At 44.2% G+C, this 12,622-nt stretch overlaps 1 protein-coding gene across 1 annotated transcript in view; it reads left to right on the top strand.

Moving 5' to 3' along the window:
* The window catches only part of CNTNAP2 (contactin associated protein 2), a 3,253,420-nt gene that overhangs the window by 2,452,547 nt on the left and 788,251 nt on the right, over positions 1 to 12,622 (top strand). Inside the window, exon 13 of the mRNA XM_073678177.1 lies at positions 11,976 to 12,176. Within this exon, the coding sequence (XP_073534278.1) occupies positions 11,976 to 12,176 (201 nt within the window). The remainder of the gene's footprint in view (positions 1 to 11,975; positions 12,177 to 12,622) is intronic.

Raw genomic sequence — 12,622 nt, 5'->3', positions numbered from 1 at the left:
GTCTCCAGAACCCTACGGGGTGCTACCTGGTAGCGAAAGGACAGAGACTCTCCTATACTCTGTACCTGATACCTCGCTCGCTTCGTCCAGTGAGTCCAACCTAGTGTACTCCGAAGCAGAGGTCACTCCCGAGTCTCTACACCCCTCCGACCAGGCAGAGGACCTCCAGTTGTCTCCAGAACCCTTCGGGGTGCCACCTGGTGGTGAATGGACAGAGACTTTCCTATATCCTGGATCTGATACCTCGCCTGCTTCGTTCAGTGAGTTCGACCTTGTGTACTCTGAAGCAGAGGTTACCCATGAGTCTCTACACTCCTCTGACCAGGCGGAGTACCCCCAGTTGTCTCCAGAACCCTTTGGGGTGCCACCTGGTGGTGAATGGACAGAGACTTTCCTATACTCGGTACCCGATACCTCGCCTGCTTCCTCCAGTGAGTCCGACCTAGTGTACTCTGAAGCAGATGTTTTCTCTGAGCCTCTGCGCTTCTGACCCGGCGGAGGACCTCCAGTTGTTTCCTGAATTCTCCGGGGTACCACCAGATAACAAAGAGACAGTGACTTTTCCTCATTATGTACCTGATAACCCGTCTATTTCTTCCTGTGAGCTTGACAAGATGTACCTCGAAGCAGAGATTACCCCCAAGTCTCTGTCCCCCTCCAACCCGGTGAAGGACTTCCAGTTGTCTCCTGTACCCTCTGGGGTGCCACCTGAAAATATGTGGAGAGAGACTTCCTTGTGTGCTGTTCCTGGTACTCCACCCGTTTCGTCTCTTGCCAAGGATGGCTGGATAGGAGGTAGCATCCTAGCTAACCAGATGAGATCAATTTTTCTTGTGGACTGTGGAAGTGATCTCCTTGAAGTGAACGAATGGTCCTCGAATTCCCTGTGGAAGATTCTGGCAGGCCTGAAGAAGAGGGGGCGTAAGGGGGGGGGTACTGTAACATAACTGGCGGCGTCCTTGCATGGTGGTCCATCTCCCACTGTGCAAGAGCGCTCACTTGATCTCCAGTCCAGAATGTCTTTCTGGCTTCCCTCCTTGCTGTCTGTTTGTCTGTTTCTGCTGCTTAAGGGCGGCGCCCGATCACTTCATGCTTTTTGTACCTGCTGTGGGTCACACCCCTTGTGCGTCCTCAGCCTATTGCTGTCTGTCACCTGGTATATAGCTCAGCTGCTCCCATCTATCCCTGCCTGAGCATAGTGTTTCATTCAGTGTGTGCTTGCACTCTGAAGGTGCCAGGTCCCGTTCTTTGTCTCCTGCCTTGCGGTATCAGTTCCCGTGTCTGAACTGAGTCCTGTCTATGTTTCCTGCCTTGCGGTATCAGTTCCCGTGTCTGAACTGAGTCCTGTCTTTGTCTCCTGCCTTGCGGTATCAGTTCCCGTGTCTGAACTGAGTCCTGTCTATCTCTCCTGCCTTGCGGTATCAGTTCCCGTGTCTGTACTGTGTCCTATCTGTGTACCTTAACCTGCAGTCTGTACTCGTTCCTTGCCTGTTCGTCCTGCCTCTCTGGGGGCCGTATTCCCAGACCCGCTCCTGTATCCCGCTGCAGTGTCGGTCTCCTCCGTACACTCAGTTCCTGTCTGAACTCTCTCCTATCCTTACCTGTTTTGCCTCTATGCCCGTTCCATTCCTTTTTCTGCAGAGTCTGAACTCGTACCTAACTCCTGCTCGTTGTCACTGTACTTCCGTTTGTGAGTTTGTGGTCCACTCGCTACTTCTCTTCAAGTACCCTGTGGGTATCTGGTTCTGCCTTTCCCTTCTAGTCTGTTCCGTGTGAACAGAGCCCTGTTCCCACCGCGTCTGCGGTTTTCGTTTTGCTCAGCTCTGTCCACCGCGTCTGCGGTTTTCGCTTTGCTCAGCTCTGTCCGCCGCGTCTGCGGTTTTCGCTTTGCTCTGCTCTGTCCGCCCCGTCTGCGGTTTTCGCTTTGCTCTGCTCTGTCCGCCGCGTCTGCGGTTTTCGCTTTGCTCTGCTCTGTCCGCCGCGTCTGCGGTTTTCGCTTTGCTCTGCTCTGTCCGCCGCGTCTGCGGTTTTCGCTTTGCTCTGCTCTGTCCGCCGCGTCTGCGGTTTTCGCTTTGCTCAGCTCTGTCCGCCGCGTCTGCGGTTTTCGCTTTGCTCAGCTCTGTCCGCCGCGTCTGCGGTTTTCGCTTTGCTCAGCTCTGTCCGCCGCGTCTGCGGTTTTTGCTTTGCTCGGCTCTGTCCGCCGCGTCTGCGGTTTTCGCTTTGCTCAGCTCTGTCCGCCGCGTCTGCGGTTTTCGCTTTGCTCAGCTCTGTCCGCCGCGTCTGCGGTTTTCGCTTTGCTCAGCTCTGTCCGCCACGTCTGCGGTTTTCGCTTTGCTCAGCTCTGTCCCCCGCGTCTGCGGTTTTCGCTTTGCTCAGCTCTGTCCACCCCGTCTGCGGTTTTCGCTTTGCTCAGCTCTGTCTACCGCGTCTGCGGTTTCAAATTTGTCTCCCAGTCTGTACTGGACCCTACCCAGCCTGTGCTCTAGTCTGCCTGTTCCTGTATTCCCCAGTGTGGGTCAACAGCCGTGTCCGGAGTTTGACCTGGAGTAGACCCTGGTTCCTCTGCTCGGTTCCTCCCTGGTGCACTGGCGTCGTATGCCGTCGTGCGACCTTGGTCGGATCGGGCAGATACTTAGTTACGCCCCTCCAGGCACTCTCCGGTTCATGGCACAGTGGAATCACTACATAAACACGCACACGCCAGTCAGTCCGGGCGTGTGCATAACAGTTTGTTTGATCTGGCAGCCTTTACAGACCCTACACTAACTATTTTGCAGGATATATCTCTCCCTAAATCAGCAGCGCTGTCCCTACACTGTCTGATCCGGAGCGACTGTGTCCAAGATGTTGGCGCCCGGTTTTAAATACTCGAGGTGACGCTGTGCGGCCAGCCAATCACTGTAATGCCCACAAACAACATGGCTGCGGCATTACAGTGACTGGCTGGCAATCCCTGCATGCTCATTGGCTCTGCCAAACATGCAGGGCAGAGACCCGAGCTCCTGCCCAAGTAACCCGGAAATGCTCGGTGCTCGCCGAACATCCCGAGTAGCGTGATGCTCGGGCGAGTACCGAGCAGTGTCGAGCCTGTTCGCTCAACACTAGTAGACACCAAACATGTATAGGTTCTTTTTTATGTAAGTGGTGAAAAAAAAATCCAAAGTTTGCTAAAAAAAATAAAAAAAATTTAAACAATGGCGCCATTTCTGAGATCTATAGAGTCTCCATTTTTCAGCATCTGGGGCCGGATGAGGGCTTATTTTTTTGCGCGCCGGGCTGACATTTTTATTGATACCATTTTTGGGTAGATCCGATGTTTTGATCGCCCGTTATTGCATTTTATTGCAATGTTGCGGTGACCAAAAAAACGTAATTCTGGCATTTGGAATTTTTTTCTAGTTACGCCGTTTACCGATCGGACTAATCCTTTTTTTTATATTGATAGATCGGGCGATTCTGAACGCGGTGATACCAAATATGTGGGGTTTATCTTTTATTATTTTATTTTGAATGGTGCAAAAGGGGGGTGATTTAAACTTTTATATTTTTTAAATTTTTTAAATATTTTTAAAAACATTTTTTTACACTTTTTACTTGCTTCTTGAGTCTCCATAGGAGACTAGAAGCAGCAACTGTCTGATCGCCTCTGCTACATAGAGACGATAAGCAGATCGCCTCTATGTAGTAGAAATGCTCCTGTGTTATGAGGGCCGACCACGAGGTGGCGCTCATAGCAATCTTTACATGACAACCACAGGGGTCTGCTGCAGATCCCGGGTTATCATGCCCATGTATCGGTGACCTGCGATAACGTGACGGGGTCACCAATGGGTGGAGTAAGTGACACGTTTCTGGCGCAGCGCTGTTTAATGCCGCTGTTAGAGATTGACAGCGGCATTTAACTCGATAACAGCCGCAGGTGGATCACAATTCCACCCGCGGCTGTTGCGGGCACAAATCAGCTGACATGTGCCCGGTTCAGTGTGGGCTCAGTGCCGGAGCCCGCGCTGAACAGGGGGTGCCGACGTGGTGCGTACTATTACGTACCACGTTGGAAAGGGGTTAATAATAATGAAACGTAAACCTTAAATTGACTAATTATTTCTTGAATTGTTTTTCTCATAGTCTGTAATTTGTTAATCATTTTGCATATGAATATTTAATATTTGACATAATTAAATATAATTTAAAATTATATTGTGGAAATTAGGTTGGGCTCAATTCATACAGCCGTTACAAGCCTCCATCAAATGTTCTGTCACTTCTGATGGTAAGAATAGCACAGGATTCACAGCCAATCTTGTCCCCAAAACAACTTAGATCCAATTATAACACATTAAGGATCTTATTTATTATTGTATTTGGTCCCTGTTTTTGGTTAATATTTTCGTGTTTTGCAACTTTTTTTGTTTGCACTAAGTTCATCTTTCCATTTGTGCCTTTTTGAAGTACATTTTTTATGTGTTTACCTGGTTTTTTTTGTTTCTCATCGTGGTTGTGGTTTAAGGTTTTCAGATGTTTTCAGCTTAATCATCTTTTGCGACTTTTCAAAAATTTGTAAAATTTGTTGCAAATGTACGTCAGTTCAACCCTGGAGTGATTTTCTGCATGCCAATTTTTTGAGCAATTTTTTTGACATTTTGCACGAAATAAGACTAATTTTGACTTTGCGCAAAAGTCATAAACCACATGCGCCATTTTGATTAATTTGACACTGGGAAAAGTTGACTGGGGGTGGTGCCAGACTAGTGTCTTATTTGCTGATGGTTCCATGCTAAAGCTTTTCAGAGAAAAATATACCTAGCTGGAATCATGCAGACAGGCTCTGATTCATGCTGCCCGTGGTTTTAGCACCATAGATTGACTGAGAAGTTTTCATTCAATTTATGTTGAGAATTCTTGCCAAATACTTTTAAATTAGGATTGTAGGCTATATTCACAACATGTTTTCCCCACATATTAGTGGCTTCCATATAAAGCCATGAAACATAGCTGTAATTGGGTGTTATCTTCCATTACTTGTGATGATTTAGCAAAGTCCAGAGAAGCATATTCACACTTTTTAGTTAGAAGTGTTATAATATAAAGAAAACAATGAGCTGCATTGTATACATATATTGATAAAAAAAACAAAGGGAACGCTTAAACAACTGAATATAGCTCCAAGTAAATCAAACTTCTGTGAAATCAAACTGTCCACTTAGGAAGCAACACTGATTGACAATCAATTTCACATGCTGTTGTGCAAATGGAATAGACAATAGATGGAAATTATTGGCAATTATCAAGACACACTCAATAAAGGAGTTGTTCTGCAGGTGGGGACCACAGACCACATGTCAATACCAATGCTTTCTGGCTGATGTTTTGGTCACTTTTGAATGTTGGTTGTGCTTCCACACTCGTGGTAGCATGAGACGGACTCTACAACCCACAGAAGTTGCTCAGGTAGTGCAGCTCATCCAGGATGGCACATCAATGCGAGCTGTGGCAAGAAGGTTTGCTGTGTCTGTCAGCGTAGTGTCCAGAGGCTGGAGGCGCTACCAGGAGACAGGCCAGTACACCAGCAGATGTGGAGGGGGCCTTAAGAGGGCAACAACCCAGCAGCAGGACCGCTACCTCCACCTTTGTGCAAGGAGGAATAGGAGGAGCACTGCCAGAGCCCTGCAAAATGACCTCCAGCAGGCCACAAATATGCATGTGTCTGCACAAACGGTTAGAAACTGACTCCATGAGGGTGGTATGAGGGCCCAATGTCCACAGATGGTGGTTGTGCTCACAGCCCAACACCGTGCAGGATGCTTGGCATTTGCCACAGAACAACAGGATTGGCAAAGTCACCACTGGCGCCCTGTGCTCTTCACAAATGAAAGCAGGTTCACACTGAGCACATGTGACAGATATGACAGAGTCTGGAGATGCCGTGGAAAGTGATCTGCTGCCTGCAACATCCTTCAGCATGAACAGTTTGGCAGTGGGTCAGTAATCGTGTGGGGTGGCATTTCTTTGAAGGGTCGCACAGCCCTCCATGTGCTCGCCAGAGGTAGACTGACTGCCATTAGGTACCGAGATGAGATCCTCTGACCCCTTGTGAGACCATATGCTGGTACGGTTGGCCCTGAGTTCCCCCTAATGTAGGACAATGCCAGAACTCATGTGGCTGGAGTGTTTCAACAGTTCCTGCAAGATAAAGGCGTTGAAACTATGGACTGGCCTGCCCGTTCCCCAGACCTGAACCCGATTGAGCACATCTGGGACATCAGGTCTCGCTCCATCCACCAACATGACATTACACCACAGACTGTCCAGAAGTTGGCGGATGCTTTAATCCAGGTCTGGGAGGAGGTCCCACAAGAGACCATCCGCAACCTCATCAGGAGCATGCCCAGGCATTGTAGGGAGGTCATACAGGCACGTGGAGGCCACACACAATACTGAGCCTCATTTTGACTTGTTTTAAGGACATTACATCAAAGTTGGATCAGCCTGTAGTGTGTTTTTCCACTTTAATTTAGGGGGTGACTCCAAATCCAGGCCTCCGTTGGTTAATAAATTTAATTTCCATTGATGATTTTTGTGTGATTTTGTTGTCAGCACATTCAACTTTGTACGGAACAAAGTATTCAATGAGAATATTTCATTTACTCAGATCTAGGATGTGTTATTTGAGTGTTCCCTTTATTTTTTTGAGCAGTGTATAATCACAAGATTACAACCCACATTAAGATTTATGGTCACTTAAAAGGGATTTTCACCTAAAAGAAACAGAAATATATTAGTAAATTAAACATTAGAGAAGCAGTCAAATATTGGTATTTATGTTTGCTATTCTTATATAGATATTGGCAGTTTCTGTTATATTGAATTGGTTATATTGAAGTGAGGCCATATTGGTTGTCACTTTTAAATTGCCTTCTCAGAAACTGATGGAAAAATGTTGCTTTGTTGTCAAATAAACACATGTAACACCCCTTTAGGGCTACCACGGTACACTGGGTGTTATGGGGGGTCTCCCCTGTCTAGGGCGCAGTGCCTCCACCCGAATCTTGATTGGAGCTTTCTCTCTGGGACTGCAGAAGGACGGTTATCTTCTGCCAGGGGCTAATTCGGGAAGCCCCTGCCACAGCTCAGTACACACTCACAAGGAACAGCAGTAAAACCGTTTAACAGGTTTATTGCTATGCAGCAAAATTAAGGTGGGTTTAAAGGAATAACATACAATACAAGTAACGGTGATCTATAAAAGTCATATGCACATCACAATCTACTTCTACTCCGACCCTGCAAATATAACGTAGCAGGTTTTCCCTTTTTGTATTAACTCAGTCCAAACGTTGGGGCCCAGTTGCCGCGGATGTTTTGCGCTCAAATTAGAACCGTTGGTGCACTTAGATGAATATTTTTGTCAATAGTCTGGGTTGTAGTGTATTCACTGTAAATAGCACTGATAGAACCACAAGTCTCAGAAGTGCGCTCACTGTGGGTCTCAAACGGTCGGATGGTTCTCTGGACACCAGCTGGGGGCGGCAGGATTCAGGCCTTTATACGGTGGGAGTGCCGGAAGAACTCTCCGAGTCGTTGATGTAACTTGCTTCAGAGGGTGACAAGACCGCGCTCTCTCCAGCAGTATGGGTATCTCAGAGGGGACAGCCACACTCTGCAGCATAGAGGAATGTAAATCCACACTGCTCCGTCCCTCACAGCAAGCTGCCACGCTTTTTCTCCTCTGAACTTTCACTTTCACTTCCTGCCCAGCTCCCTCCCCCAAGTCCCTCCTCATCCAATCCACACTCTCTCCTTCTATCCTTCCAGGCTGTGTCATCTGACTGAAACAAGGGTCCCTGGGAATTGTAGTCCACTGAAGCTCAGGGGAAAAACGGTTAATGTCTGTAGGTCCCTGTTTAACAGCAGCTGCAAAGCTCTTCTTAGTGTCTGTAAGTTCCAGTATACCTGGAGTTGCCCTGACTGTTCCCTGTGCAGGTGTTACACACAGAAACAAAAATGACAATTGATGTCAGTTTCCGAGAAGCTTATTCAAAAGTGAAAACCTTTATGTCAGCACTTCCTGTTGTCATTTTACAAAATGCCCATTGCCAAAAAAAATTAAAATATCAACCAGTATAATTATCACATTATAACTTATGTTTACTAATACACTGCATTTATTTTTTTGGAAATGCAGTGAAAACAACCAACAATTGTATTGGGGCTCTGACAGTGGTCACCTAGCGTCTCTACAATGGTTACCACTGATAGGCTAAGCGCAAGCTACTCCTCTTATCAGATCCCAGGGGTTACCCTGACCTTCACCCTTTAACATCTGTACAGGGATTTGGACTTAACAAGGGGCCCATGGGCTGTGGCAATGGAATACGCTGCTGCTCTGTGGTGCAGGCTTGCAGGAGGGGACAGGTAGCTGGGTAAGGACCAAAAGGGCAGGAAAAGTACAAAATCAAAAAATGTAAGGTTAGTCAGTAAAACAAGCCAAAGTCAAAACATCAAACAAATACACTACACAGGAGCTGAACAGAGAAGGCTAAACCAGAGGAGCACAAGGTTAAATCTGGCAGCTGCCAGCAGTAAGCTGGAAGCATAAGTAGAGTATGGTGCTTTCCAATTGGTGGGAGCTGATAACTCCAGCTGGTCAGCACACACATACACACAGCAGTGTAGGGCCAAAACACCCTAAACTTAGAGGCTGAACAGAGTCTGCGCCGTCCAGAACCTCTGCTTCTGACATCTTTTCTATTACCAGTGCCATCCATAGAATGAACATGGCAATGCTTTGTGACAGAAGCAGACGTTGCAGGAGCAGGTCCTGGTGGAGATGTGACAACTATCTGCTGCTTTAGGTTGCATTGAGGCTTCGCTGCATGGCCTTTTGGATTTTGTTATATCAAAAAAAGCTTCAATGTATAAATTGGCAGACAATTAAACTTACTGTCCACTACAAATGAAGAATGGAGCTACAGGTGTGCCCTTTCTTCTATTTGGCTTAACATATCCCGAGATGTATGGCATAAGTTGACTAACTTAAAAAAAAAAAAATGACGATACTTTGCTGGGACTTCTTTATAGCTTATGTGTCTATGTGGATAGTAGGTTGTCAAAAGTTGTATCATGACAATGTATTGAATTTGTATTCTGAAAAATTGAAATCCTTGTTAACAGTTGCTGAAAGTAAAGGATGGACACATCGTCACTTGATCAATTGTTCAAGTAATATTTTGATCTTCAACTTTAACCTTAAGATAAAAAAAAGATAATATTGATAACTATATTCTATACATTTTGAGATCGACCTAATATTGTTATTAATGATTTCTCGACACTCTTAATTCAGGAAAAGGAGACAGATGCGAAGAAAAAAGAAACGTATTTGTCAACGTCGCATAATTTCCACTTGTTTTGGAAGTTGCTATTGTTTATTCGAAAAACTCAGACACACTGTGTATGATAATTTACCGAGCTTTCAGGAGACACTGCGAGCAAATGAGACGAGAAGAGAAAATATCAAGTGATAACCTCATTTTGCGAGACCAGGTGGATTGCTCCACAGTCAATGACATTGCAGATCTCGTCATGATGATCCTGAGTTCTCCATGCAGAGAATGACATTTGCTAACTCACAAGGGGATCCGGTTCCCCACATACAGTAGCTATTGTGCTATCTGGCACTGTTTTCATCTGCATTGCTTAGCAAGTACCTCACTCAGAGAACAAAATAGGTTTAAATATTCACTTATTTCCCAGCAACTACATAATGTAGCTAATGAAAAAGTTTACCTGGGGTTTTTTCACTGCAATATTTACAACTTTTAATGAGCAAATAGGCTCTAAGTAATGAGCAGATTTTGCTGCAGTTTTGGGTTCTTAGAGAAATTTTATATGTGGCTGAAAAGCGCAAATTTGTGGCACATTATCCTCATTGTGTGACCTGGAAAATTGCAAAAAGCGGTAATATATGTAGCAAGGCCCTAAACTTACAGCAATTAAGACTTTAGCAAAATACCACACTGGCAATGTCATTAGCACTAACAGCACTTTAAACAGTTGCAGTAAAAATGTCATTGTGAAATCAGAAAGTTAAAAGAGGCATTATGTGAAGCATGTAAGTCAATGGATATGTAGAGAACTTTTCTTAGGTGCTAAAGGTACTGCTGTTAAATGATGACTCTCTCAGACATAATATAAGAGCAGATTGTTGTTGCATTCCCCTGGTGGGAACCTGTCACCTCATCATGACTGCTAACTGTCCTTTTAAAGCTGAGCTTAAAAGATGCTATAGCACTTACTAAACGCCCAATAATGCCTATCATGGGCCTGACGAAGTCAATGGAGGGCAAAATTCTCTTTAATATACTGTAGTGTCTCCATTTTAATTTGTAAGATAGTAAAGTATATTTCAACAAGTTTACAATTATTTTCTGTCTGGCCCATCTTCGTTAAAATAAGAGATAAAAAAAAAACAATTGTTCATTGAGTAATAAAAATGTTTGATAATGCTAGTTTTTAAGGTCTTTAATGTTTTTTTGTTAAACTGGTTTGTCAACTATTTTTAATAACAGCCTGAAGTGAGTTAAAACAATTGAAAAAAAGACAATACTTACTTCTTTAATCCCCTGATACTCCAGCATGACTACTCTGTGGGACTACAGGGATGCCACAGAACCACTGAACCACTCAGCTGTCATGCTGGCATGTAAGGCACATGACTACTGAGACCAGTGATTGCCTGCAGTGGTCACGTGAGTGATTGACGTGACATCATGCCTGTAAGACCAGAGAAAACAATAGAGTGCTAAAGCAGAAAGGAATTTGATAGGTTAGTAATGCTTAGCTTATTGTTTTATTTAGTTTTCAGCTCTGAGGCCATTTTTAAAAAAAACAAATATTCCTTCCAAGAGTGTTAGTTTACATGGGTATGCATTACGGTGTATTAAAGTTGTTTTATAAGGTCTCTATTTTATAAGATCTTCAACCTGAGGTGATATTGGGGAGAAACTGAGCAATAGAAATATATAGGCCCGATTCATTAAGGTGTTTAAAAACACTTTTAAATATTGCAAAATTTTTGCGCAACTCAGAAGTTTGAAAAAGTTTGCGACTTTTTGCATTTTCATGCTAGTACTGGCCAGCTCCACCAAAATGAGCAGAGAATGAGTAGGACAGAGCATGAATAAGCCCTTTCGTCTAATTAACAAAACGTACATCAGCAGCGTAACTTACACGGGAAATGTACTCCTTTCCTTGACTGGAGTACAATACTTGTGAAGGTGCACAGTACTAGTAAGATATGCCTAATTAATTGTCATGCACCTCTTAAAGAAGCATGATCAGGAGTTGAAGAGTCATCCCCCTCTTCAACTACTGATCCAGCTGCTCTGCTCCTCCCCTTGCCAGGGACTTTCAGAGAGGTAAAATTGAAGTTCTAATCATGACTCATGCAGAGAAAATGTACCTCCTGTTTATACATAAAGCTTAGAAGTATTCAACTAGTTAGTTTTTAATCATGTGATGTCATATACCTAATGAAAAAGAGAAGAATTAGTTGGGTAGAAAGGAAAAATGGGCAATTGTAAGTGCACAGTGCTATATAATATGATGATTGCAATATTTTAAGAGAAAAGTTTTGATTGGAGTGCTTCATTAATGAATAATCTGCATTTTACTCTAGCAGTCCTGTTCATTAAGACTGGCGTGCAGAACACAAGGTATAATGAATCAGGGCCATAGTCTTTCATAATTTGCATTAGTATTTTTGTGTAAAATGCTGTTTATCTGGTGGCAGGACTCAAAGACAAAGCCCGTCACTCCTAAAACAACAAAATGGTTAGATTTAGTAGGTAAATAATGCTTCTTTTATTACTTTATACCACCCCTACTTGTCTCTTTTCTTGTTGATCTCTGAAAATGCCTTAACCTTATACAAATCAGTCACAATCTTCACACAACTAATTTTCTCATTTCCACAGAGGACAAAGTATGGACAACCCTGTACCATGATTTTAAACCTGAAACCTCAGTGCCAGGTGCCAGCAAAGAGAAAAGAGTTGTGGTACAACTGAATTACAATGCGTCCATGGATCAGATCTCCACCATCACAAACAGTGCAGACAAATGCGAACAGTATATTTCCTACTCTTGCAAGATGTCAAGACTGCTCAACTCACCAGGTAGGCCAAGAGTCTTCTCTACATAGATAAGAGACTTTCTACTGAATTTCAGGCCTACCTGGTAGGCTTCTCTATAAACAAATGGTCATCAATGGCATTGGAGAGATTGAGTTACTGAACGAAAAGATTATGCTAATTATTGTTCTAATATATTTCCATTGAGTATCTACATTGCTTTATTTGAGAAATCACTGGGCAGCCATAGACAGATGATTTTACTGAATAACATTGCCAGACTAAAGGAACCAACTTTCTAGCAAAAATCATATCCAAACTTCCAGGTTGGGAAATCCTGGCATCACAGGATCCCACAAGCCTGTGCAGCCCAACTTACTGGCTTGCAAGATCTTGCACTTTGTCAGTTTAGGGGTCCAGGGAGGAATGCAGGACTACACTTTGCATATGGGCTCTTACAATTCGGTAGTTAAGGTCTGACTGTTGTGTCT

Source organism: Phyllobates terribilis, unplaced genomic scaffold (assembly GCF_046119375.1).
Source record: "Phyllobates terribilis strain yellow unplaced genomic scaffold, ASM4611937v1 Scaffold_4__5_contigs__length_816908805, whole genome shotgun sequence".
Taxonomy (NCBI): Eukaryota; Metazoa; Chordata; class Amphibia; order Anura; family Dendrobatidae; genus Phyllobates; species Phyllobates terribilis.
The sequence above is the reverse complement of the archived record's forward strand: the minus strand, read 5'-3'. Positions and strand labels throughout refer to the sequence as shown.